Below are 24500 nucleotides of genomic sequence, written 5' to 3'. Positions count from 1 at the left end.
TTTCTTTAGCTGTTTTTCTGTTGAGGGAGGAAATGAGAGGGAAAATAATTTTGATTTGTTAAGAATGCATAGCAGCATTCTGGATCATCTTGCAAATAGATGATGCTTGTGCTTTAGGAGATCATTGGAAACACTGGGAAATAGGAGGAAAATATCCAGGTAGGCAGAGAAAAAAATATCAAGTGGGACTGAAAGTGGGGAAGAGAGTAGATTTGTTCCCTTCACTGAGTTGCTCTCTTTTCTAAATTCTATAAATTAAATTGTATAAGGATATCTTATTTCTTTGTGGTGATTTATATGGGGTGGCTCCTCATGGGAGTGTGAAATGCAGCATGTGCTCATTCCATAGCCAGCCACCTGCTGTTCATTGAGCCACAGTGGGCCTGCTTTGTCCCAGCCACCTGTGCACTCCTCCGTCAGAGGCTGAATGTTATTGAGGCTGCTATTTTCAAGTCACCCTAAAGATGGTTAATTTTGGATAGCTTGTAGCTTCAGTCCGGGCAAGGCAAATGCTGTTCCTACAATTCAAGAGAATTGAAGGACTCCTCTCCCTGAGCAACGGGAGAAACACCGGGTGATGAACTGACTGTGAACCCCATTCCCTGCCTCCCTGCACTCCTGGAGGAGGAGGGAGGGGTGGGGGGAAGGTGTGTTTTTAAGCTCTTATTGTACTTCTCATTATCCTGCTCTGATTTTGTTTGCAGTAAGTTCAGTTAATATCTCTATTTCTAGTCTGTTTTGGCTGTGATGGTATTTGCTGAGTGACCTCTCCTGGTCCTTATCTCAGCTCATGAACTTTCATTATGTTTCCTGTCCCCTGTCCAGTGGCAGAGAGGAGTGAAAAAGCAGCTTTGCTGGTACCTCGCATCCAGCCAGGGTCAGCCCACTACACCTTACAATATTAACAATAACAGTGGGAAAATATTGCAGTCTTTGTGTTTTTGTTGCAGGTGATCCCACTTCCCAACGGGAGATCTGGCTTCTTTCAGAATTTCAAGCACTTTGTCATACCTGAAAATTTTAAACCTGCACAAGTGTTGGATTCTCTGAAGGCATTGAGTAACCATCTAGCACTTAACAGGAAACTGCATTTCAGTATTGCTAAAGATGATAATGTTCATTTTGAAGTAGACAGCTTAACAGGAGACCTTTATCTTTCCAAGGAGCTCGACTATGAAACAGATTCACACTTTCTTTTGCAAGTTATTATAAAGGATTATAATAATCCTCCACAAAATAGCACTGTCTTCCTAAGTATTGATGTAGAAGATAAGAATGATCATTCTCCACATTTTCAAGATGACTTTGTAGTGATTGGCATAGAAGAAAATGTACCTGTTGGCACTCTGGTTTACACATTCAATGCAAAGGATGGAGATGGCGGTTTTCTGAACAGCAAAATAGAGTATTCCTTAGAAATAAGTAACACAGGTGAAAATCCATTTCTTATTCACCCTTTGTATGGCACCTTGACCACAGCTTCTCCACTGGACAGGGAGATTACTCGTTCTGTGATCTTGACAGTGTTTGCAGAAGACCAGGCGATAAATCTGACTGATCGTCGGCTGGATTCCCTGGCTGTCAAAATTGTTATTTTAGATATCAATGACAACAGTCCCAGTTTTACATCTTCACGTCTTTCCTATGTCATGGAGGATGTGGAGGTGGGCTTCCTTGTACACCACATAGTTGCAAAGGATCCTGATGAGGGAAGAAATGGACAGGTTACATATCACATTCTTGCAGGCAATGAAAACAAAGCATTTGTACTGGATAAAATCACAGGTACCGTGACTTCTCTTCTCTGGGGTTTCTTGTCTTGTGATTCTCACAGTTACATTTGGGAGTGCTTACCATACAATAGTGAAATACCACATTAGTGTGGCGCTCTGCCCAGGTGACTTATTGTCCTCAGGGGTGATTGCCTTGGGCAGAGCACCACACAAGCAGGGCAGTGCAGAGCACAGTAGTCAAACATTGTGAGACTCAGCTCAAAAATTTTGGCATAACACTGTTACTGTATTGTGTGGGTGTACTGGGGCATCTTCCAATGGTGTATTGAGGAAGGTGGGAAGAAAATGCGGGCAGTGAAATACTTCATTCTGATTTTGGCATGATGCATACTTAAAGCATGTGCACACATGTATGTTATGATATGTGCACATGATGAAAGGCAAAGTTGAGATCAGGGAGTCTGCATTATACTGTGGATGGAATGTGTTCAGTGGAGGCTCAAAGTGCTGATAAATTTCATTCTTCAGCTCTCTGAAATTCTCTGCTTTCTAACTATTATACTATGGTCTCACAAATGCTAATAACACTTTACTTGTTGTAATATTTTCTGGTTTTTATTCTGATTTTGAATCTATTAGGTGATGGAGCTTACACTGGTTTGTGGAGCTCCTAACTGCATTACTTATGTGCAAAGAAGACAAATATTTAAGTTAAATATAGTTAAAAAGTTAACCCCAAAGTTAAATAAAAAGCAATCTCTGAACTTCTTGAATTTTCCATGAACCCCAATTTCCCTGGATACCAAAGGCAATATTTCTGAGCCAATTAGCACTGTACAGGAAATCAAAGGTAATGAAAGACTGCAAGTCCCGAAGCCTTGCGGCAGTGGCATGGTGATGCTACATTGGAGCCATGAGTGCTGGAACAGCTAGGATCCTAACCTGGGGCAGCTAGGATCCTAACCTGGAGCAGGATACTTTTTTAAAACCTTTTCTTCTTTAAACTAGGACTCTTAACTACAGCCCAGTTTCTAGACCGTGAGGTTCAGGAGCGCTACAGTTTGACAGTCATGGCTCTTGATGATGGCAGCCCAGCTCTCTCTGCCACACAAGTTCTAACCATCATTGTTCTTGATGTGAATGATGAGGCCCCGGGATTCCTGAAGCAACTTTATGAGACTGCAGTTCCTGAAAACCGAGATCCAGGGGAGTTTGTCATAAGAGTGGAGGCTGTGGACCAAGATGCAGGTAATTTGTGTCCTTCTGCTTGTAATTTACTTGTGGACCATAGTAGACTAATCCAATCTTGATGCCTTGTGTGTACAGCTGCTGTGCTATTCCCAAGGTAATGTATGTCTTTTGAGTTTCCAAATGTGAGTTTTGGTTCAAACTCTCAATCTTCATTAGAGCTTGGAGCTATTCTGACTTGCACTTTAGGGTAGCTTCAGCTCTGATGATTATATTAAATGTAAAATGTGTTCTTGTGTGACACAGCGTATTATAGGTTTCACATGAAGAAAGACAACGTTCTCTGGTTATAAATCAGCGAACAATATTCAACTCAAAGTCAATATCTGAACATTTTGTCCCTCTCAATCAAAGCATTTTGGATAGTTTTAAAGCAGTTAGTCTAGAGTCCTGGTTTTGTAACAGAGCCTGCAAATGTGCGCTTATCTTTTCTGACCAGAGAGGGGCACTGTCATCCAAGATTTTCATGCTGGTTGAGCCGTGAAGGGATAGTGGAAACTGCCCCGGGTTTTAAAGAGGCTTTTTACATGCTAAAGAGTGTTAATGCATTTCAAAAATACACAGAATGGAGAAATAAGATGTGGGGATGGTTCATCTCCTCAGTGAATCACATGTAAGGACTAAACCTGAGAGTCTGCTAAGCAACAAAGAATTCCCTCCAGTTCTTCAGCTACCTGCTCTTTTGAACTGTCTAAAATGCATAGCATATGATGTTACAGTTAGTCTGTGTGCTGGAGCACTTATACAAGGTCTATGTGATAAATAATAAAATCTGGAAAGAGTGTTAAATATTACAATACTGCCATCTTTGGCCCAAAGGTAGTCTCAGCTCTGTGAATGACTTAATTTTTACTGTAGGTTCACTTTCTGTACTTTCTTTAGAATTGTGTCAGATTGTGCTATCTTAAAAACAGATAATGGAACTTTTTAGCAAAATAAACTTATGTATTCAGTAAGATTGGTAATTTTAATGTAGAACACATATTGATTACAAAAGGCTGATGTGGGCTCAGTAGAGGTATATATAAAAAAGACATTTCCCCACAAGTCTGTAAAGTATTTAGAAATTAGGAAATGTGTAGGTATCCCTGTCTGTTATGATCTCCAAAACAGCTGAGCTGTACTGCAGTCTGCCTCTGTATCTCACTTTTCCAAATATTTTCTTTCTTTTGTGGATCACAAAAAAGGTGATACTTGAAGAAAGGTTTGGAAGATAAAGGAGACAACTGAGAATTTGCTTGAATTCTTCTCCCTCCTTTTCCATCCCTTATATTTTTTTCACATCTTGTGGGAAATACAGCAGAAAGGAACTTTCCAGAGCAGTTAGTGGGAGGGAGTCAGGGAGGCTTGGCAGTGTGGAGAGGAGGGGCATTCCACCCTGGGTGGCACAGTATGTGCCTGCCTGTGCAGACACTTTGGGCTGGAGCACTGTTGTGGCTGATGGTTCCTTCCTGCTAGTTTTTTTGAAGTACATTTTCCAGTAACCACAGTCCTTCTGTTGGGTCTTTTTCTTACATTTGCATGATTTGGCCCCATGTCGTGGGTGTGTCATACTATTGTTTCAAATTAATATTGAAGTGATGTTCCTAATGTAAGAAAATTTGATTTATATAGGAGTCATATAAATATAATGCTACTCACTTTTCTTATGTTTTTGGAACACAGTTTTGGAATAAAATGACTCCTGTCAAGGTGTCCTTTTTTTGTTTTTCCATCTTTTTTTTTCATACTCTTTGAATTGCAGTTCACATCCCATTAATATTTGCATAGTCTCAGTGGAGGACTTTATCCCATCACACTTTTTTGTTCTCTTTGTATGTTCCCTGTGTGACCACTGGGAGGAACCAGTCATTCTCAACTTTTTGTTTTATTTTCCTTTCTTCTTCATTCTCTGTGACTGAAAGGGGGTCTTTTTTTGAGGAAATCACAAGTAAAGCTTCTGACTTTGGAATGGTTTTCTTTCACATGAATATCCCTGAAAACTTTTGTTCATCTCCCTCCCTCCTGTACATTACAACACCTGCACTTACTGCATCTCTATGTTGCGTGACTTTGGGAGTCTTTAGGGATCCCTCCATGCCCTCATCCCTACCCAGCTGACATCTGACAGCTCAACATCAGCAAATGCAAGTGTAAAAGATGATAACATTTGAAAATATGCATGTTGGAAAAATACACGTGGCAAAGCAAAGATACCAGCAGCACATTTAAGATAGGTCAGGATTTTTTCTTGAGGTAGGTCTGTGCAGAAGACTGAACTAGCAAACCAAACTAGCATTTGGCAAGGTCTCCTTTTAATCTGATGTGCACCTCTGTGGTTCAATAGTTATTGTCTAAAGCCTTAGGAAAAAAATCTTAAGAGGTTAATAGGAACCATTGGCTTTGAGTTATGAGACAGGGCTTACTGCCATCCATTAGACATTATTGTAAAGTCCTATAAAGATGAAACTTGAATCTGGATTTGGGGCAGGGGGGACATTTTTTATTTCAGTTTGTAATTTTAGCTCCCAAAGTGTGACCAGTGCTACTGAATAATTAACCAGCAGGTTGGATTGAGTGCAAATGTGCTAGCTGCTGTGCTGTGGTGTATGCATGTGTAGAGTCAGCACGCTCCTCTCCTGGGCAGGGTGTGCAGCTTTTTCCTGATGCTATTTTACACTCCTAGCAGTTGGATATGGGAAAGGAGTCAGTAAATATTTGGTAAATAAATGTAATTAAGAAGACACATATCTGTGTTTTTTAAGGGTTAAAAGTTTTAATTTCAGCATTGTGTGAACAGTCAACTTGGATGGCACCCATGTTTTTTCAGCCCTGGTTGTGAATAGTGTCCATTGTGGAATCTGCTGGAGAAGGAACTGGGTTGAAGCAGCTCAATTGCAGGAGGCAAGAAGCTAATATTATCAGACCTGCAGCTTTGTGTCTCTGTTTTTTCATCTGTAGCATATTGATGATAAAGGATAGATAAAGGCAAGCAGAACTGTGAATAGCTTTTAAAATTTAGTTGAATGTTATCTGATATTGGCAGATCAGATAAATATATGTTAGTAACCCGAAACTTTGAAGACATTCACCTTGACTGTCCTCACTGATGTGATTTTTCTCCCTTCTTCTGTAAAGCTGAAAGGATTTCTATAAGTCATTTTTCCTCCTGCTGTGTATTGTATACATCCCTCCCTTGACTTAGTTTAGGTGCAAATGCATTCACGGTAGTAATTCTCGTAATCAAATTTCAGTAGCACTGTCAACCACTTAACAAAGCTATTCAAAGGCAAATGAAGTCGAGTATGTTAAAAAACCTGTAGAGTCTGTTTCTTCTCTCACATTGTATTTCTCCATCAACTCCAGTGCAGATTGTCTTGTGCTTGACTGCAGCAGATGAGAACAGGCAGGCAGTGTTTTGAAATTACTAGAAGTGTCATGTAATTTTTCAGGCATACCAACTGTCCCTGCCTTACTCAAGGACTAATTCTGGGTGGGAAAAACACAGAATGGTTGACTGGAATGTAAGAAAATGAAAAAAAAAAAAGGGTACAATAGTCAAATCCTTCAGGTATAATGTAGGATTAAACTAATTTAAGGCAATAATATAGGTGTGATGGAGATGACATTATACTTTCCTTGGGAGGATATTGAAACAAGAAGAATTATGAAAGGAATTATCTTACAACCATAATAGGTAAGAATGTTGAGTCTCATTTCCTGTTCAACTAAGGTGGGAAACTTTGAAAGAAAGGTTTCTAAAACCTTTAAAAGTTTTAACCTATTCCCTAGAGTAAGATGGGAAGGCTAATATCCCTGCACTATATACAACTGGTAGGTCTGATCAGGAACTGTATAGAATTGTCATTCAGAAGAATCTGGAGGGGAAAGAAAGAGACAAATAAGTACACCTGAATGTGAGGAGAGTTGCCATGTTTTACTAAGACTTCTATTCTGTTTTAAAGGGCTGAATTCCTTGCTTCAGTATGAAATCTTACCAGGAGCTGGTTATGAGAAATTCAAAATGAACTCGGACAGTGGAGAGCTCGTAACAGCTGCATCACTGGACAGGGAAACCCAGGAGGTTTTCAGTATTAAAGGTAGCAGTGTGAATTATCTGTGAATGCCTATAGAGTGAGAAGTGAGAGTGAGTGAGGTGTTACTATCAGCATTTCTTTTTTTCATGTGTTCTAAATTCAATGCATGTGGTAAGATTTTCCAGTACAGAAAAGCATATGCTTTTTGCATAGCACAGATAACTCTCCTACTCTGATATTATTAAAGAACATCTATTGTTGCAACCACAACCACTGAATGAAAATTGCTTTCTTTTTATTGATCTTAGTTTTGGTTCGGGACAGTGGAACTCCGTCGCTGTCAAGCACAGTGACAGTAATCTGCACAGTGCTGGATGAAAATGATCACTCTCCCACATTTCTTCTTCCTCCTTCTGAGATATTTATTCCAGAGAACCAACAGCTTTCTGTTGTTTACATTATCCAGGCTGTAGATATGGATGCTGGCAATAATGGAGCTCTAAGATACAAAATAACTGGTAAGTTATATTCCATCATTTTGTTAGTATGAATCAGGGAAATATTTAAACAGCAGCATCCAAGTTTTAGGCTAGTCTTGACTTTACCAGGCCTCCTGAGCTCCCATGCTTCTTTTTAGTGGAAAAGAAAAGAGATCTTTCACCCTTTTGTCAGCACTAATAAGCACTTCCCAGGCATAATTTCATTCTGCTTTCTGGATTTGAAATAGTGCAGAACAGTGAAACAAAAAAAACCCAAATGCTAGAACAAGGCATTAATCATGAAGGCATATTTTTTGTCCTTTTCGTTATAGTTGTAGAAGTCTGAATGTAAATATTCCCTTGAAAATATACCCAAGAATTAATTGAAATTTATTTATTTAATGCTATTTATTACATTTTATTTTGTGAGTGCTTCTTTCACCCAGCAATTAATAATGTCATACTTGGCTTCCATCTTGCCAAACTCTCCCTGTGTCCACTATGCCAATGTAAGCTCCACAGCTGTTCAAAGCCTCCTGTAGTATCTTTGGACAAGTACAAGTTTGCTGTGCTTACTTTGGTTTGTGGCTGTCAGCAATAGCTCAAATGTAGGCAGAGAGCTACTGTGGTAAAAACCAACACATTTTTCTTTGAAGAAACAGTTATGAATTCCTTTTTTTCCTTGGTTTTAATGTTGTGATCTCTATGACATTTAATTTAGTTACCTTTGGTCTTTCTGCATGTTATAAAGTATGTAAGCCATTCACTGTTACTCAAAATGCCGACTTTTCAATTGACTGCTTCATATTTATTCTCAGTGCTCCCAAATCGTAACCTTGCCCAACTCTTAAATTCCAAGAGATAGGTTTGTAGAAGAGAACTAGGAGCAAGCAATTACAATTGTCAGCAATGCTTTTTAGATTTGTGGAATTTGTAACTAAGGTTGGGAAGAGGTCACTTCATGGAGCAGCCTAGATGCATGAGCTTTTATAAGGTGGGCTATTTTGGGAAAAAAAGATATGCATCTGGCCAAAAGGCCAGTCTAAATTGTTATGACATTCTGCATTTGCTATCATTGCCACTCACTGATTTAAATGAAATACAGGTTTTAATTTGTATGAGAAATATAATATGTTAAAGGCACATGAGCACACCAGCTGTATGAGCGATTGGACCTTTTTACTGCAATTAGTATAGAGCATTCACAAGGGGTTCTTTTTTAAAAGTAGTTGTTTGTGATCATTTCATTTTTTATGTGTTTGAAAGGTGGAAATGTTGGAGAATACTTCACACTAAATAACACGTCAGGCAAGCTGCTGGTCACTCGTAGCTTAGACAGAGAAGACATCAGCAATTTCACTCTTGTAATTGAGTGCCATGACCTAGGCAGTCCCTTGAGAAGCTCCACTGCACAGCTCTATCTAACAGTCTTGGATGAAAATGATCACAGCCCGTTGTTTGCGAAGGCCCAGTATCAAATCTCAGTGACAGAAGACCTGGAGGAAGGCTCAGCCATCCTGGACCTCTCTGCTTCTGATGAAGACGCTGGCCTGAATGGTGAAGTTATGTACTCCCTTATTGATGACACCTATGGAGCATTTGCCATCAATAGTGTCACAGGATCCATTGTTACTACAAAGGCACTGGACAGGGAGACCAAGTCCCAGTACACTTTTAGGGCTGTGGCAAGTGACTGTAGCACCCATTTTCCGAGGAGCACCACTGTCAGTGTTGTGGTGCATGTTAATGATGTCAATGACAACGATCCTGGTTTTTTGCAGAATCCTATCAGGGTCTTTGTGCCTGCTGAAACTGCTGTGAATGAGACAGTAGCCACTGTGAGAGCAGAGGACGTGGATCTGGGATCAAATGGAGCTGTTGTTTTTAATTTGATGATGGCAGAAACTGTATTTCAGGTCGATGTGAAGACAGGTGACATCATTCTTCGGGAGCCCTTGGCTTCCAAGGACTTCAGTACCCAGCTGCTAGTGACAGCTTCAGATCAAGGCATCACACCTCGAACAGCCACAGCTGTGGTCATTATCTTTACAGAAGAGCAAGAGGAGGTGATCTCATTCAGCCACAGCCTGTACGAAGCAAGTGTGCCTGAGAACAGTGCAGCAGGTGGGCATGAAATCCCTCTTCTTGTAGTCGCCAATCTCCCCTTTTTTTGGAATTGAAATTGTAATGACTAGTATAGGGAAACCTTTTTTTTTTATGTGCAGCAGCAGGGAAAAGTTAATGTGAATGTAGCCAATACCTGTTTGCCCCTTTCAAATGCACCAGCATGAAAAAGATGCAATGGAGGAAGCATTGTCTAACCATCAGTGGGTTCATTCATATAGCAAAATTGCTTTAATCATGGGTGGATGGCATTTACTTGTTGTTTTGCTGGGTAGTGCATGCAAGCTCAGATGAGTTGAGTGTTGGAAACTAGTTGCACCCTGACGTTTCTTGTTTTCACAAAACCCTTCACAAACTGTAGTAGCTTTCATAAATACCTTACTGAAGTTTTAGACTTTGCAGAAGAAGGAGAAAAGGGGGCTAGGATGGGGTAGAGAAGGTCGGAGGCTATTGGTACATGGTCACTTGGTGCATGCTTCTACCGTGTCTCTCTAGGTAGAGACTGCACAATGGAATGCCACCTACAGACCAACCAGCTTCAGTCCCAAGGTACTTAGAGATTTATTTGGATTTCTTCTGGATATTGATGAGAATTACTGCGCTACTTTTTATCATTCAAAGAACATTAATAATTATCCCTCCAACCAATTAGATGTGGTATCTTCTCCTGCAACAGGGATTGGTTCTGTCCTGATGAGGGGCAGAAAGGAAAGGCTTTTGTGTATTTCTGTCCACAAATCTCACTATTTAATTGGCCAGATGTATTTAAAGATCTGACTTGCACTATATTCTCAATTAAAACAGTCCATGAGATTCACCTTGAACAAGTAATTTCTCTTTTATAATTCAAACTTCCCTCAGTAAAACAAAAGCAGTATTCCCTTATATCCTAAGGGTTTTGTGAGACTAGTGGATTACTAGATCTTAAGTAACAGCCTGTATATTGGATTATGAATCAGTAAATAAAAATGTGTTAGTAATTTTGGAAAACTAATCAATATTCTTGGATGATTGCAAACAGAAGAGAGACTGAAGGGTGAAGATGGCCGTTGCAGTAATTACTGCTGTGGTTATTCAGCCATTCCTTCCTCCGTGCTTGTTTGGGACTACAAGCCAAATTTTTTAATTGTTACATTTAACGAAAGAAAATAAAGATCAGAGCTTTATGGCAATAGATAAACTGCTCTGATCCTAGATTTTTTAAGTGTAGATGTGTTCCTGGATCAGGCTAAAAAGCCAGCCTGAAATTACAGAAATGCCCCAAGGAACTGTGGTGTCAGAATGCCATTGTGTTCTCCCATTCAATCTATAGAAATATAATTAAGATTCAATTTAAGTTGTTTTGATTAAAGGAAATTTAGCAAAGCTTCAGGGTAAACAGGTGGCTTTGATCACAAAATGTTAGTTTGTGTTTAATAATACTTCTATTTGCTAAGAAGATCAAATTCTTCTAAGAATATAAGAGATTTTACCAAATACTAGTATACTGCTTGTCTCTGTTTATACTATTTTCCTTTTTTCATAAGCATAAATAAATATCAAATATTTTACATTTCAGTGGGGAAGAAAAGCATGATTGTAATTAAAACTCTCATAGAAGTTAGCTTATAGGATAGATGTGATCCTGGGACCCCTACAAATGTGAATGGTACCAGTGTATTCAGTCCAGGGAAGATTTACATTACATACTGATTATTTGTAGAACTGGTATTAATAAATGTGGCTTCTCTTCATAATTTTATTTCTGCCTTAACTGATGGAGGGGAAAAACGCTACGTTTATTTTAAAAAGAATAAAAAATGTGAATAATATAAACAACAAAAAACCAAAGCCAAGGGTCCTTAGTTTTAATTTAGTCTAAACCCATCAAATGTGCAAGTGCCTCAGGAACTGGTCTTTGTGGTCACATTTTCTTTAAGTGTTTAACTTCCAAGTTTAATGACCTTTAGAAAACCCCACTTTTCTAATTTTTTTTGTTTAATATTGAATATTTAATGTCTTTAAATACTATAAACTGTTCTACAGCAGGCACTTAGAAGCTAATCAATAAATAATCAAGTGACTGTGCTCTTCAGAGGGTAAAAAACCTTTATTATTTACCCAACTTTTAGTTGAATGGTTGTTTGCATAACACTTGGAGACAGATTCACCAGTAAAGCTTCTTGACTCCTCTATTTTCTTTTTCTATTAGATATCAAATATGTATCCCCTCATTCTTTAAGTCAAAGAATCACAGAATGGGTGAGGTTGGGTTAGGGTTAGGGACCAAAAGGGTCATCTGGTGCCACCTCCCTGCTCAAGCAGGGTTATCACAGAGCACATGGCACAGGATTGTGTCAAGACGGTTCTTGAATCATTATCTCTGTGCTCAGCTTTTCATTTCATGGCAATTTAGAGGTCTGAAGAAATAATGGCAAGGATGAACATAGGTTAGATGGCAGAGGACTATGATAAGAGATAAGATAAGAGACTACTATAATGAGGACTGAAGAAAGAAGAAAGTGCTACAGTGATACAGCAGCTCTGTGTGGTGCTGGTGTTAGGACATATATATTAAAAAAGCCCCATATATATAAAACATATATGCCCTAACAAAGAATTCAGCAAGTGTTTTGGAGCTGATTTGACCAGGTAGGCAAATGCTGTTCACTCTGCCGTGTTTTGGGTTTGAGTCTGCAGGCTTAATGGTGGGATCTAGGCTGTATAAAACAGTTTGAGATACTTCCATATCCAGTCAGACTGTATGTGAACAAAAACATTAAAAAACCCTGAAAAAACCCTGGATTTACATATTTTACATCACTCTTCATGTCTTTCAATATTTTTTACTAATTCAGAGGTCAATTGCCTAGCATTTCAAGCCAATCTGACTGCTTTTGCTTTAAATCTGATCTCCCTGCTGCCTTGCTCTATCTTCAGTGTTGAATGTGTTTTGCAGACAGAAAGCTCCCTTTCACTGATTTTTCTCTGTTAAGAGTTACATGATGTGACCTCTGCTTGAGGCAATGTCTGAACTGGGTGTGATTGGAATGGCAAGTTCCAGCAGATGGACGTTTTCTATTGCTCTTTATCTGTATAGGGCCTGTTTATGTCACAGCTGACCTCCCACTTTGGTCATATTTTTTTGACAATGAACTGTAAAAATTCACTGTTGGGAGGAATTGTTTTCTGTGAAGGGTATCAGAACAAGAGATTTGTACTCTGCTAAAAAGAAGTTGTAAACAATTCTATCTGCATGAAAAATGTGGAGCTTAAAGATTAGGATAGGAGGACTCAGACAAAGAGTTTATTAACCTAACCTCTGAAAAACAAGGATACAAGTAGAAATGCTGCTGCTTCCTTTATTTCTGATAGTATTTCTTCTTAAACACACAAGCAAACAAAAAGATGCAGAGTGTGTTAAAAGATAAAGAGGGATATTCTTCAGACCTTGGGGTTTTTTATCTCTAACTCTGCTGTGAGGATGGTGTGAATGATTGTCCTTGCAGCTTTCTGTAGTAAACCAGAGTTGCTTGGCAATGAAAATTCAACCTACAGGCCCTTATTTTAGTTCCTAAAAAACTCTAGGTCAGCATTCATATATCTCTCTTTACATATTGAACAGATAGATGTTGATTCCAGAGCTTTTCTAGTAAATACCTTACAAGTATATTGACAAGTTCAGAAAATCATATGTCAAAATTGGCATACTTTTTCTTTTGGCAGACAGATTTTGCGAGCATATAGTAAACCCTTAATAGAAAAATTCTGGTTTCTAAAACATAATATGTAACTGCTGAAATAAAAAAGGTATCAGATTGTTGTAATAGCAAGGTGTCCTCTCATTTTTTATACTGAAGTCTTTTCCTGTGGCATCCAGGACACTGACTATGACCTTTGTGATATAATAAAATAACTAGTTGCCTCTAATGCTGTTTGAAAGAGCTCATGTTGCCTCATTCCATCATAGCTGCATGGAAACAATTACAATTTAATTAAATAATTACAAGCATTAAAATCAATGGCCATATATGCTAGACAATTTTTAAATCACTTGCAAATAATAATTATTTGGAGGTTGTGATAATGCCTTTTGAATTTACTATATTTTTGTTAAAAGTGATGGTTCTGAGCAGGATAATTTACTGAGTTCCACATTTTCCCATTTTTTTTGTTCCAAACAGGATTTCTAATTCATGTCTCCTGCATTCTATGTTAAATTATTGGTCTTTTCATGGAATTTGGATTATCTGTGAATTGACACATAGCTACGCACATAGTTTCATCTTTTCTTTCTCTTTATCAAAAGGTGGCTAATTAAAATTCTGAAGGATATTTAATTTAAGGTACTGTTCAAAAAACCAAATTGAATCCTGATAAATGGAGAAAAAAATTAACTCTTTCTTGTCATTTGTGGGTGACATGATGCACCAAAAACCAAAAAAAGTTAGATATGACTTCAGGTAAGAGAGAAGTCCAATGATTCCTGTGAGTTTGCAATTAGGAAAAGTTAAATCTCAAAATTTTATTTAGGCAGGTAAAGTTGTTATCAGATGTGTAAATTACTGAGGAAGGAGGTATAGACAGTGCTTTGTCTATGAATTTGTAATATAGGAAAAATAATGGAGAATTATTCTTATTGTCTACTAAACTAATGAAAGAACACCTAACCTAGTACAAAGTTGTGTTTCTGCTATTTATATCAGTGCTATAAAATTAGAACAAAACCTTCTAGGTTAAAATGATGAAAATGTCTTATTGCTTTTGTAGGTACATCACTTCTAAGAGTAGAAGCCTATGAACACAAATTTACAGGAGAAGACATAAAATATAGCATCTTCAATGACCAGGAAATATTCTCCATACACCCTGTTACAGGTACATTTTATTATTTTTTCAAGTGTCTGTGTGTATTTTGGAGCATTAGCAAGTTCCTACCACAAGAACAAGGGCTAGATATCTTAAGAGTACTCTGTAGTAGTAATTCTGTAACAATGAGCAGGTCATTAGTAAATCCAGGCACTGTCATAAACTTGAGGTAAAAAGAAATTGAGCACCACTATACCTGTTTAAAACACTCAGTTCTGATTTACTGTTGATCACCAGGTGTTGGGAGTTGATAAACTACTGCTTTGTGATTCAAGCTGAGATTCCAACTTGTTTCTCATCACACAGTTTCTCAAAAACTCAATAAAGAAAATCCTTCAAAACACTTCTAAAGTAGAAGCATTAGACTCTTGTTGATTTTAATGCTCTTTGTTTCAGGCAAACATCAACACGTTTTAAAGTCAAGCCTGTTTATTTTTTTTGTGATTGTACTTGTGTTCTGCAGCAGTTACACTTTCACCTGCTCTTTTGTCAGGAATTCCAGGTACAGGAGGGTGAGGTTTCCCCATGTACATTTACATTTTCTCCTCTAAGGCTCCTAAGAGAGCACAGCTACCCTGGTTACCTCTCAGCTCCCAAACATCTGCAATATGTTTGCCTTCTCAATAGCTGCAGTCTCTCTTTTTGGGATGGCATATAGACAGTGTAAGCAGTTTTCCTCAGAAACGGTGTAAATACTTGTACTCTTAATAAATAGCTTTATCCCTGAGTTTTTGAAGATTCTATTTCTGATTAACATGATGTCTCCAGGCAACAAATGGCATACCACTAGAATAATTTTTTTAGATGAGGGGTGCCTGAAGTGCATACTTTTGATTTTCAAGTCCTTCTTATTTCACTGAAATAAAACTAGAGAGATTGGCCTTAAAGAACATCTTAGACCCAGACAGGTTTTTTACTGAGGAAGTGAATCTTTTCCAATATCACCTCAAAAAAAAAAGAAATGGTATTTTCAAATGGTATTTTCTCTTTTTTTATCAAGCTAGGCTGAAAAATGGTTACGTGATGCTTTGAAGGGTCTCATAAGCACTGTCTTCACCAACAGGAGTGGAATTTCTATAGCAGTGAATGTCAGAAGCCTTCTTTTGAGACATCTGATCCATTGTGGTTTCTTCTGTTTCCTTTCCTCTGAAGCCTCTCTTGTGTTTCTTAGAAAAAATTAATTGAAGTTCAACCTTTAAGGACTTTTGAAGAGCAGTGCTTACATTAGCATAATTTCAACGCCAGTAATTCTCTACCCCTTGCTTCTACAGCAGAAGTATTTTGAGCCGTACCAAAATTTTGCCCTGTCTGTAATTCATCTTCTGAACAGCCAAAGGTCTGCTCTACTTGCCTTTTCTAGCACTGATGTTAATTAACCACACTTTGGAGAAGACTCTATACCATTTTCAAATTTTTTATTATGATGTAGAATTGTAGAAAGAGTGGAGATGACTCAAAGACATGAACTAGTCTGTCCCTCCAATGCAGGAGGGGAATCAATTGTGCCAAAATATGACAGAAATTTGTACTGTCCTTAAAAACCATCAGGGACAGTGATTCTGCAAACCCTTTCAAAAGTCTGCAAAAGTCTTGGCAATTGGAAAGTTTTTATTCATATTTATCTGAATGTTTGCTGAAATGTTTTAAACTTATTACTTCTTAATCAGTAAGGGTAGACATAAGACAAAGGCAACCCCCTCTTATTTGCATATTTGAAGATTGTTACCCTGTTTTTTCTTCAAGTGCACTTCTGAAGATGAGCAACTCTGGTTCTTTCACATGTTTCTCCTAGGTGGTGTACCTCAAACGTGATTATTTGTTTCAGTCTTCACTAGAGCCTTTCAGTTTGCTCTCTGTCATCTGGAAATGTATTTCTTCTATCACTGTCTGTTTTCTTATTTCTGTAAACAGAATGTGATATTTTAAAGTGTTGTGCTGAAAATAAAACACCTTCAAAATCTTTTTGTTCAAGATGCAGGTCCATAAACAATAGTTAATGTTTGCTTATCCTAGAAAATAAAAAATAAAAAGCACTAGTTTGGGGAGCCACAGTTGATACATTCTTATGGTAGCCCAAGTTTGGGATAACAAGATTCATGACATCATTACTGAAAAGTCCATGCAAAACTGCATTTGAATTCTAATTAAAATTAATATACAAATCAAGTATGTTTTATGCTTAGATGTAATGGAGAATTATGAGTATGTTCCTAAAACATTGAAACAATGTCTATAGATTTCCAAGGATATTTCATGTTTAATGTGGAGGTGGCCAGTTGTGCTTGTCATCTCAATAAGTCTCATTCTTTGTTTATTTTTGATGGAGTAACAGCTCAGGGGAAGGAGGCTCACTGCCTCAGAAGGAGTGAGTGTTTTGCCTGTGTGTCAGTCAGATATAGAAATTGCTACAGCTGTTGCCTGATGTGGATTTTGGTGGAGGAGAAGATGTAGCCACTGTCAGATGAAGGACAGGAGTCTCTCCTGACATGGCTGTCTCACTGTCGTGTGCTGAGGAGGAAACATCATGCAGACATTTTATCTCTATTCTTCTGCTAACAAATTGGCTTAGTTTTTGGAAATTGCCAGTGTAGTGGTGGTTGGTGAAAACTTAGCTATCCAAGATTTATTCAGTACCTAGCATGTTGGGGTGATAGTAGGTAGAAAAAGGACGCAATGGCAAGCTTGCTGGAATTCTGTCATGTGACCATGACCATGTATGTTTGGATATAACTGCATTTGTACCTGTTTTTTCCTGAATGAGTATGTCACATCTTGAGATTTTTTTTTTTTCTTATAATAAACCAGGCACAATCACAGTAAAAGAGCCAAAGTACCTTGATTATGAAGATAAACGTAAAATACATCTTACAGTTGTGGCTGAAAATAGCTTCAATTCAGTGTTCTGCGGAGTGACAGTTTTGATTCAAGATGTGAATGACAATATACCTAAATTTGAGCAAAGCTATTATAGAACATCAATATGGGAAGGCCAGAGTCCTAAAACAGATATCATACAGGTAAGTGAAAGTGTATCTTCCCAAGCACAGTGCTGTAGTTCAAAAGAAGTTTGGCTGATCTGTTAATCACTACAATCCTGTTAGCTCTGTCTTGGACCATTCTGTCTTAAAAACTGGGAGTAAGGCTCTTGGTGTTGCTACTAGTCTGCTTGGATATCTAAAATATTACATGATTCTTTCTTCTAGACCATATTGCAGATCTGATAATTCATGCAGGTCTGTTGAGCTGAAAGAGAATTCTCTATCTTCTGGGCAACTGTGCACCTGGAATTTAAATTCTCTTTTTAAAAAAATTCTGTTTCTATCTTCAAGCAATTGAAAAATACCATTCAAATCTGGGGTTCTGGTTACAATATAGGCTGGGTCTTGTATTAATGCCTCTACTGAAAGGACTATAGCAATAAAAAGAATACTTTCTACTCATCAGACTAGTAGAGTCAAACCCAAGTGTTCAATTTAAAATCTGCTGCCTAAAGAGCAGCTTGTCTTAATTTAAATGTGCAAACACTTCTTCCTCTGAATGGGTCCATTCTCCCAAAATGTTTCCAGCTGGCTGTGTTAGAGCAAAAGAAGACATCAGTTGGACTAGAAGAACATATAATTTCCTCAGTACGTGTTCTTGCATTGCAAGTCAGGTCACGGTGAGGGTCATGTTAGGTACTAAAGATATTCCCTCTCTAGAGAATAAATAAATGAAAAGCTACAAATGCCTCCAGGGCAAAGTGATTAGAAACTGATGGACATTCTATTTAGAGAAACATATGTCCAGGAATGGAGAAAAATCAAAAGGCAGTCAAGCCAGATGTGTAATCAAAATTTTATGACAGAATACATTCTATTATGTTTCCTTTATTCAATCTGACTGGTTGCCTCTGCTGTGTTTTGGGTCCCAGACTCATTATAATGCTTGTTCAGCAACAAAAGAATACAAAGATGACTCTTCAAAGAGTAAGAGGACTCTTTGAGAAACCTGTTCACTGCTGCTGAATGTTCCTTATTCTGTTGGCAAATCTTTACAGATTGCCTCTGCCCTTTTTACATTTTCTGGTTGGTATTTTAAGAGGTAATTATTGAACTATCCCATGAAATCTCTGAAAACATAGTAGTTTAATTATTTTATCCTTTGTCTGTTTGTATAGCAGCAATACTTTAAAGGCCAGTCCTGTACCACTGAGAAAGTGCATTTTTATGTGCTCAAAAAGGACAGCATTCTAATAGCAACCTAATAGTAAAATGATTGCATTCAGCCCTAATGCTTTATGTAGCTGAATTTCAAATTATTCATTCATGTGCAGCCCATGCAGGTCATGAGCAGATTTTGTGACCTTACACAACACTCAAGCTGGGGACAAAGATGATTTATTTAAATACGTGCAGTAGAAAGGAAAGTAATCCGAAATATCTGACTGTAGTATAAGGGTTTTCCTTCTGGAATCATGTTCTACTGTTTTTAATTAAGCCTCAGCTTTGCTCACAAACAGGTATTTGCAACTGACCTTGACAGTGGGCTGAATGGAGAAACTGAATACTCAATTGTATCTGGTAATGAGAATGCGACATTTCTAATTGATTCAGCACGAGGAATTCTAGCAACTAATACAGGCCTAGATTATGAAAATGCTTCATCTTACAGGTTTGTATTTAAGGTTCCCATAAAATGTATTCTTTTTGTCTAGTCTAACTTGAGAATATTAATGTTACATATTTCATAGTTTCCTGTTGGTATCCATTACCCACGGAACCTGGGTGCAAGCCAGACAGCACTGAGAACAGCTCTAAAGCTGCCCATTTGTACTATAGGTTCTTGTGTAGTTACCACATTTAGAGAAAGAAATATAGTATAGTTTAATCAATGACAACACTTACTGATATAAGTGTGATTATTCACTATAGGAACAGTGACAGTTCCTGGATTTTAGTTTATTAATAACTGTACAGCCATTCCCTCTCTGGAAATGTACTTTATAAAGACACAGTGAAAACACTTAAATCAAATCCAAGAAATAGGGATATGCTCTCATTTTTATTTGGTAAAGAGTTCAAAGTTTGTACTCAATAATGTGATAAAGACTCTTTTAAAACTGTTTCTGTCTATAACCTGTCTTGCACTAAGTATTAATTTTTTCCAGTTTTTCTGAAACTCTGAATAAATATGGACAAGTGGACATGACAATTTTCCTTTATGGGTCATGCCATCGTTGGAATTAGAAAGCAAATAAATAATGCCTTGAAGAGAAAATATTACTATGAAGATTCATTAATGGACCCATTTTAAGTATTGCAGTCTCCACAAAAAGTAGTATTTCTGTGTGTATGTCAGTAGAAATTACTTTTTTTTTCCATCTGGTATCAGTTAAAATATTTGTACATTTTCCTGTCCTGTGGGACCTCAAAGTTTTAAACTTCCAATAAGAATTCTTATGAATGAGAATAACTTGTAGAAAACCACATCCAAGAATATTGATAGAGTATGTGGGGTTTTTTTTAGTATCAGGCTGATTTGATAATAATATCCCCAAAATACTTTGTTTTAACTTAATACACAGGACACTTAATTAGGAGGATTTTTTTCAGTTTTTCACTGAATCAAATACATCAATTCTGATTTTCAAAAACTTTAAAAATACATTTTATTTGTAACAAATACTTTAAAAGAACACCTAGAATAAATCCTTCAAAGGAAGGATGTTTACTGTTGGTGAAATGTTCAACATGGGAGCATAATAATTCTCATATCTCACTTTAAATGGGAGCCTGATTTATTTCCATATCTATGTTAAAATTCTAGACTTTTAGTTTGACAGTTTGTTCAGGGAATCTGTGGCTTCATATTCCTTCTCTCTAAAACAAGTTATTAATCTGGACATTGTTAGGTGAAAAGTGAATAGCAAAAGAAGCTCTCACAAGTATTTCCTGTTTGATGTCAAAATGTTACTGTTGTTTTTTTCCAATTTGCAAGGAGTTGTTTATATATCTGAATAGAACATTTTCATCCCCAGAAGTTCTAAGTCCCTTACAACAGGGTTTATAATGAAAGTGTTGACAGAACCTTAATTTTAATGCCTTGGCTAAAATGTTTTTATGAGAGGCTTTTTTTCCTGAAACCTTAGAAAGTGATTATTTTTACTGAAAATATTTCCATATGTATACCTTCCCAATTTTCATTCTAGAAAAAATACACTTTCTATATGGAATTATGCATGGTCACTGATTGAATACTAGCCTGCAATTTAAGTTATCTTCTGTTTGATCAGAAACCACAAGGATACCCAGAGTAGTGGTGGTGTGGTCAAGGAATAGAAATGCTCTAAGCCACAGCTTGAGTTAAAGCCTTGGCATTCCATATTGTCAAGTGAACATTTAGGAAGTAAAATATCTATTTGACACTTTTAAACTGTTACTTAGAAGAAAGATGGAGAAATAAGATGTTTAGAAGATCTTTGGAGAGGCAAAAAAAAATGTGGTGCAACATGAAAACAATTGTTAGCACATATAACACTTAATTGAGATGCTCAACTTTGACCTGTATATCCTTTAGCCTAACTCATTGTTTTCTTTTTTTTCCTTTTTCTTTTTAAGATCACCTGTTGAGTTAGATTTAATTTTGAATTTGTTTCTGGAATCTCCTCCACTGGGAAGTGGTAAAGTCTTCCAAATAATCTCAGTTTACATTTGCTTTTTATTGTTCAGAAGCTGCTTCCCATAAAGAGTAAACATTTTATACATGTTTATCATGTTGCTGCTCACCATTTTCTTTGCTTCATTTTTTGTGGAAAGGTTGTTTACAGAATTTACAACCCATCCTTATGCAGATGTGAAATGGAAGTTTAAAGTCAAAACTCTTCTAATCTGACAGCATGATTCTGATCCCACTAAAATCAGTGGGAACTTTGCCATTGTCAAATGGTGCACGTATTCAGGGTTTTCACTTTATCACTTGCCTTTATAATGTAACTGAAGGGCTACTCTGTGTCTGCAGGCATTCTGGCTGAATACCATTTTGGATGTTTTTGTATTTTCCAATTTCCACATCCCTTTTGTCCCTTTATAAACAATGAAGAGAGTCAAGTTGTTGCAAATGATAATTTAGTACTAAGGTTTTAATTCCTGCTCTGAATTACCAATGGAAGAACTGTGTCTTATTTGAAAGAGTTGTTCAACCACTTACATTTGGTATGAAACTGGATTAAATGAGTACAGACACACTCTTCCTTTTCTTTGTATGATTTTGCTATTCTTTTGCCATGTAGAATCTCCTGGACATTTTTCCTGCAAAACCAAAACGTAAAATGATGCACAGTCAACCTTCCAGAAAGAAAGATGGAATTTAAGAGTTGCAATGAGGAACAGAAATGGCTATTTTTTTGGGGTTTAAAACTTCCCCTGCTTATAATAGTGGTGCATAATTCAGTGATTTCTGATCAAAAGTGACAATTAGTGCCTCCTTTAATTGTAGGTTGGTTGTACAAGCTGCTGATAAAGGGAACCCCAGACTGTCTGCTACCACTATTGTGAGGATACAAGTGCTAGATGTTAATGACAACGCTCCAGTTGTCCAACCACTAGGTGAAGCAGAGGTCCCAGAAAGTAAGTGTTAAAGTACAGCTACATTTCCTTCCTAATTCCTAAGGCTAGGAATTCTCAGATAATGATATACTGCTTTTGGTGATTTGTGTAACCAAACAACTGCAGTAAAGATTATCATGGGTAGTATTAAAGCTGAAATATCAAAGCAAATTTTGATCTGCTTTTATTCTCAGTCATTATTTTTAATCTTTATATATTGTGGATAGTTTGGAATAAAACCATAGACTATTTAAAAGGAGAGAAAAATCTGCCGAAATGCAACATTAATCTGTTCATTTTCAGTATTGTACTCTTCATATGTCTTTTGATTTCTGCTCTTCTCCAATAAAAATGTTTGGTGTTAAAACCAGCATTGCTAGAAATGAGACATTTTGAACTTCACTGTGATGAAAGAAATACTTCCTATAAATTTGAACGTAGTGTTAGACAAGCTCTATAGCTAAGTGCAGTTGATGATCATTAAGAGAAGGATTCAGGACCTCCTGAGTTCTCAACCCAGCATGCATCCTGTGTGTTGTGTGACATAAGCTCAACATCTGCACAGCTTGAGTCCTGGGCCTGTAATTTGCAAATACAGGCATCTTACATGTGAATGAATTAAGATACACAGCAGAAAAATTATAAACACCAGTACTCCTCTTAACAAAAGATAACAAGTTTGTCTTTTCTGATATATTTTAGTCTTTCCTAAGTTTACCTGCCACTGGTAATGACAAGTACAGAATTCATAGATGCACAGCAGCTATAAACTACAGGTTATTTAATTAATATTTTGTATTCTATTTAAGAACTTGCTTTACGACATGGCAAAGTATTTTTGAGGCTTCATGCCCAAGGCATGTAAATGACAAATGGTTTCACTTCTGTTAGTTCCAGGCTTTGTGAAATGATCACTAATAGGTTCAGTTTGCAATCTCTGGTACTGTCAAATTGGCCCATGACAAAAGCTGTCTGTATCCAGTTTCTCAATCTTGTAGGATTATACCTTGATCTCTTCATATTTTTGTGCCATGTAGGTCTGTGTGAAGGCCTTGTTTCTCTCTAGTGGCCTTCTCTTCAATTCTGGAAAAGCTCCAGAATTGCATTTGCTGGTTCTACACAGATCAGCATCTCTAATACCTCAGTTAAATATTCTTGTGGCATTGTTCAGTAAATACATTCTGAATTACATTCAGTCACATAAATGCTTGTGGAAAACCATGTAAGTTCCTGCTGCTGGTGAAGAAACTGTTATGACTACACTGGATCTGGGAAAGTCTTAAGAAAATCCAAATTAAAATTGGGATACAGAACATACCTTTGAAGAAATATACTACTGTTTCCATAGCTTTTCTGGATATTGTGATCATTGTAATACACAAAGTTTGAATACACCAAAAGCTATACAGAAAGATTAAATGCATCCAAGATCCAATATTACAAAATAGGCAAAATCTTCAGAAATTGTAACATTATCTTTTAACTCTGACTTATTCTCAAAATTATTGTTTCAGATGCCCTGCCTGGTTTTATAGTGACTCAAGTGTCAGCAAGTGATGCAGACTCCAGGCCAGCACTTCAGTTTGGTTTTATTTATGATAAGAGTCCTGAAATGAAATTTGCCATTGATCAGCATACTGGTGTCATCATAGTGGTGGAACCATTAGATTTTGAAGAAACTGCTGTGTATACGCTGCATATCATAGTTTCAGATTCTGTGCATCAAACAGAAGCAGAACTGACCATCCTTGTTTTGGACATCAATGATAACCCTCCAGTGTTTACTCAAGATTTTTATCAGGTGGGAACATGGCAAATGAACCATCAGCATGTGGTATCTTTCCATATAGGATGATAAGTAGTAGGAGTGCTTGTTCATATTTGTCTTTGAATGCATGTGAGCACTGAGAATAAAGGTCTCTGCAAACTATTACTGAGCAAAAAAAGAGCAGAGCTCTTTTAGGGACCTCCAGCCCCTTCCTAAGAATTCTGCTAAAAGGACTGAGGAAACTGCTCACTTTCAATGTTTGTGGTTTCTGTCTTCAGAAGGCAATTGGTGTGAATGCGAACTCATCAACCATGCATTCATAGTTACTGGATACAATCCAATCCAGTTTGGGGAGCAGGGTCCAGTGTTCAGAACTTCTTTCTTCTGAGAGAATGCTAAACAATTTGGTACCTTTATACTGGCCCACTTACTATGGCATAAATTTCTTCATTTTCAGTTACACAGCTCCACAGGTGTAGTGATTGCCTTTGTGGTAGATGATGCATGTAAAGTTTGCAATGTGCAATGCTGCCTTATGGCTATGGCACTCACCTAGGGAGTGAAGGATATGGGTTTTGACCTCCCCAACATCCCTTGAGACTGAGGAGGGTACAGAGCTCTGCTTTTGGACTCCTGGACAAGCATTTGAACTGGTACTGTTGTAGAAGTGAGGTTGTCCAACAGTGAAAGCAAATCTTTTT

At 37.4% G+C, this 24500-nt stretch overlaps 1 protein-coding gene across 1 annotated transcript in view; it reads left to right on the top strand.

The window, feature by feature from the left end:
• The window catches only part of DCHS2 (dachsous cadherin-related 2), a 105186-nt gene that overhangs the window by 73541 nt on the left and 7145 nt on the right, over positions 1-24500 (top strand). Inside the window, exons 9-18 of the mRNA XM_054633831.2 lie at positions 951-1785; positions 2742-2981; positions 6926-7060; positions 7306-7515; positions 8743-9600; positions 14350-14457; positions 17254-17465; positions 18947-19098; positions 21922-22052; positions 23546-23832. Of these exons, the coding sequence (XP_054489806.2) occupies positions 951-1785; positions 2742-2981; positions 6926-7060; positions 7306-7515; positions 8743-9600; positions 14350-14457; positions 17254-17465; positions 18947-19098; positions 21922-22052; positions 23546-23832 (3168 nt within the window). The remainder of the gene's footprint in view (positions 1-950; positions 1786-2741; positions 2982-6925; positions 7061-7305; positions 7516-8742; positions 9601-14349; positions 14458-17253; positions 17466-18946; positions 19099-21921; positions 22053-23545; positions 23833-24500) is intronic.

This window comes from Agelaius phoeniceus, chromosome 4 (assembly GCF_051311805.1).
Source record: "Agelaius phoeniceus isolate bAgePho1 chromosome 4, bAgePho1.hap1, whole genome shotgun sequence".
Taxonomy (NCBI): Eukaryota; Metazoa; Chordata; class Aves; order Passeriformes; family Icteridae; genus Agelaius; species Agelaius phoeniceus.
The sequence above is the reverse complement of the archived record's forward strand: the minus strand, read 5'-3'. Positions and strand labels throughout refer to the sequence as shown.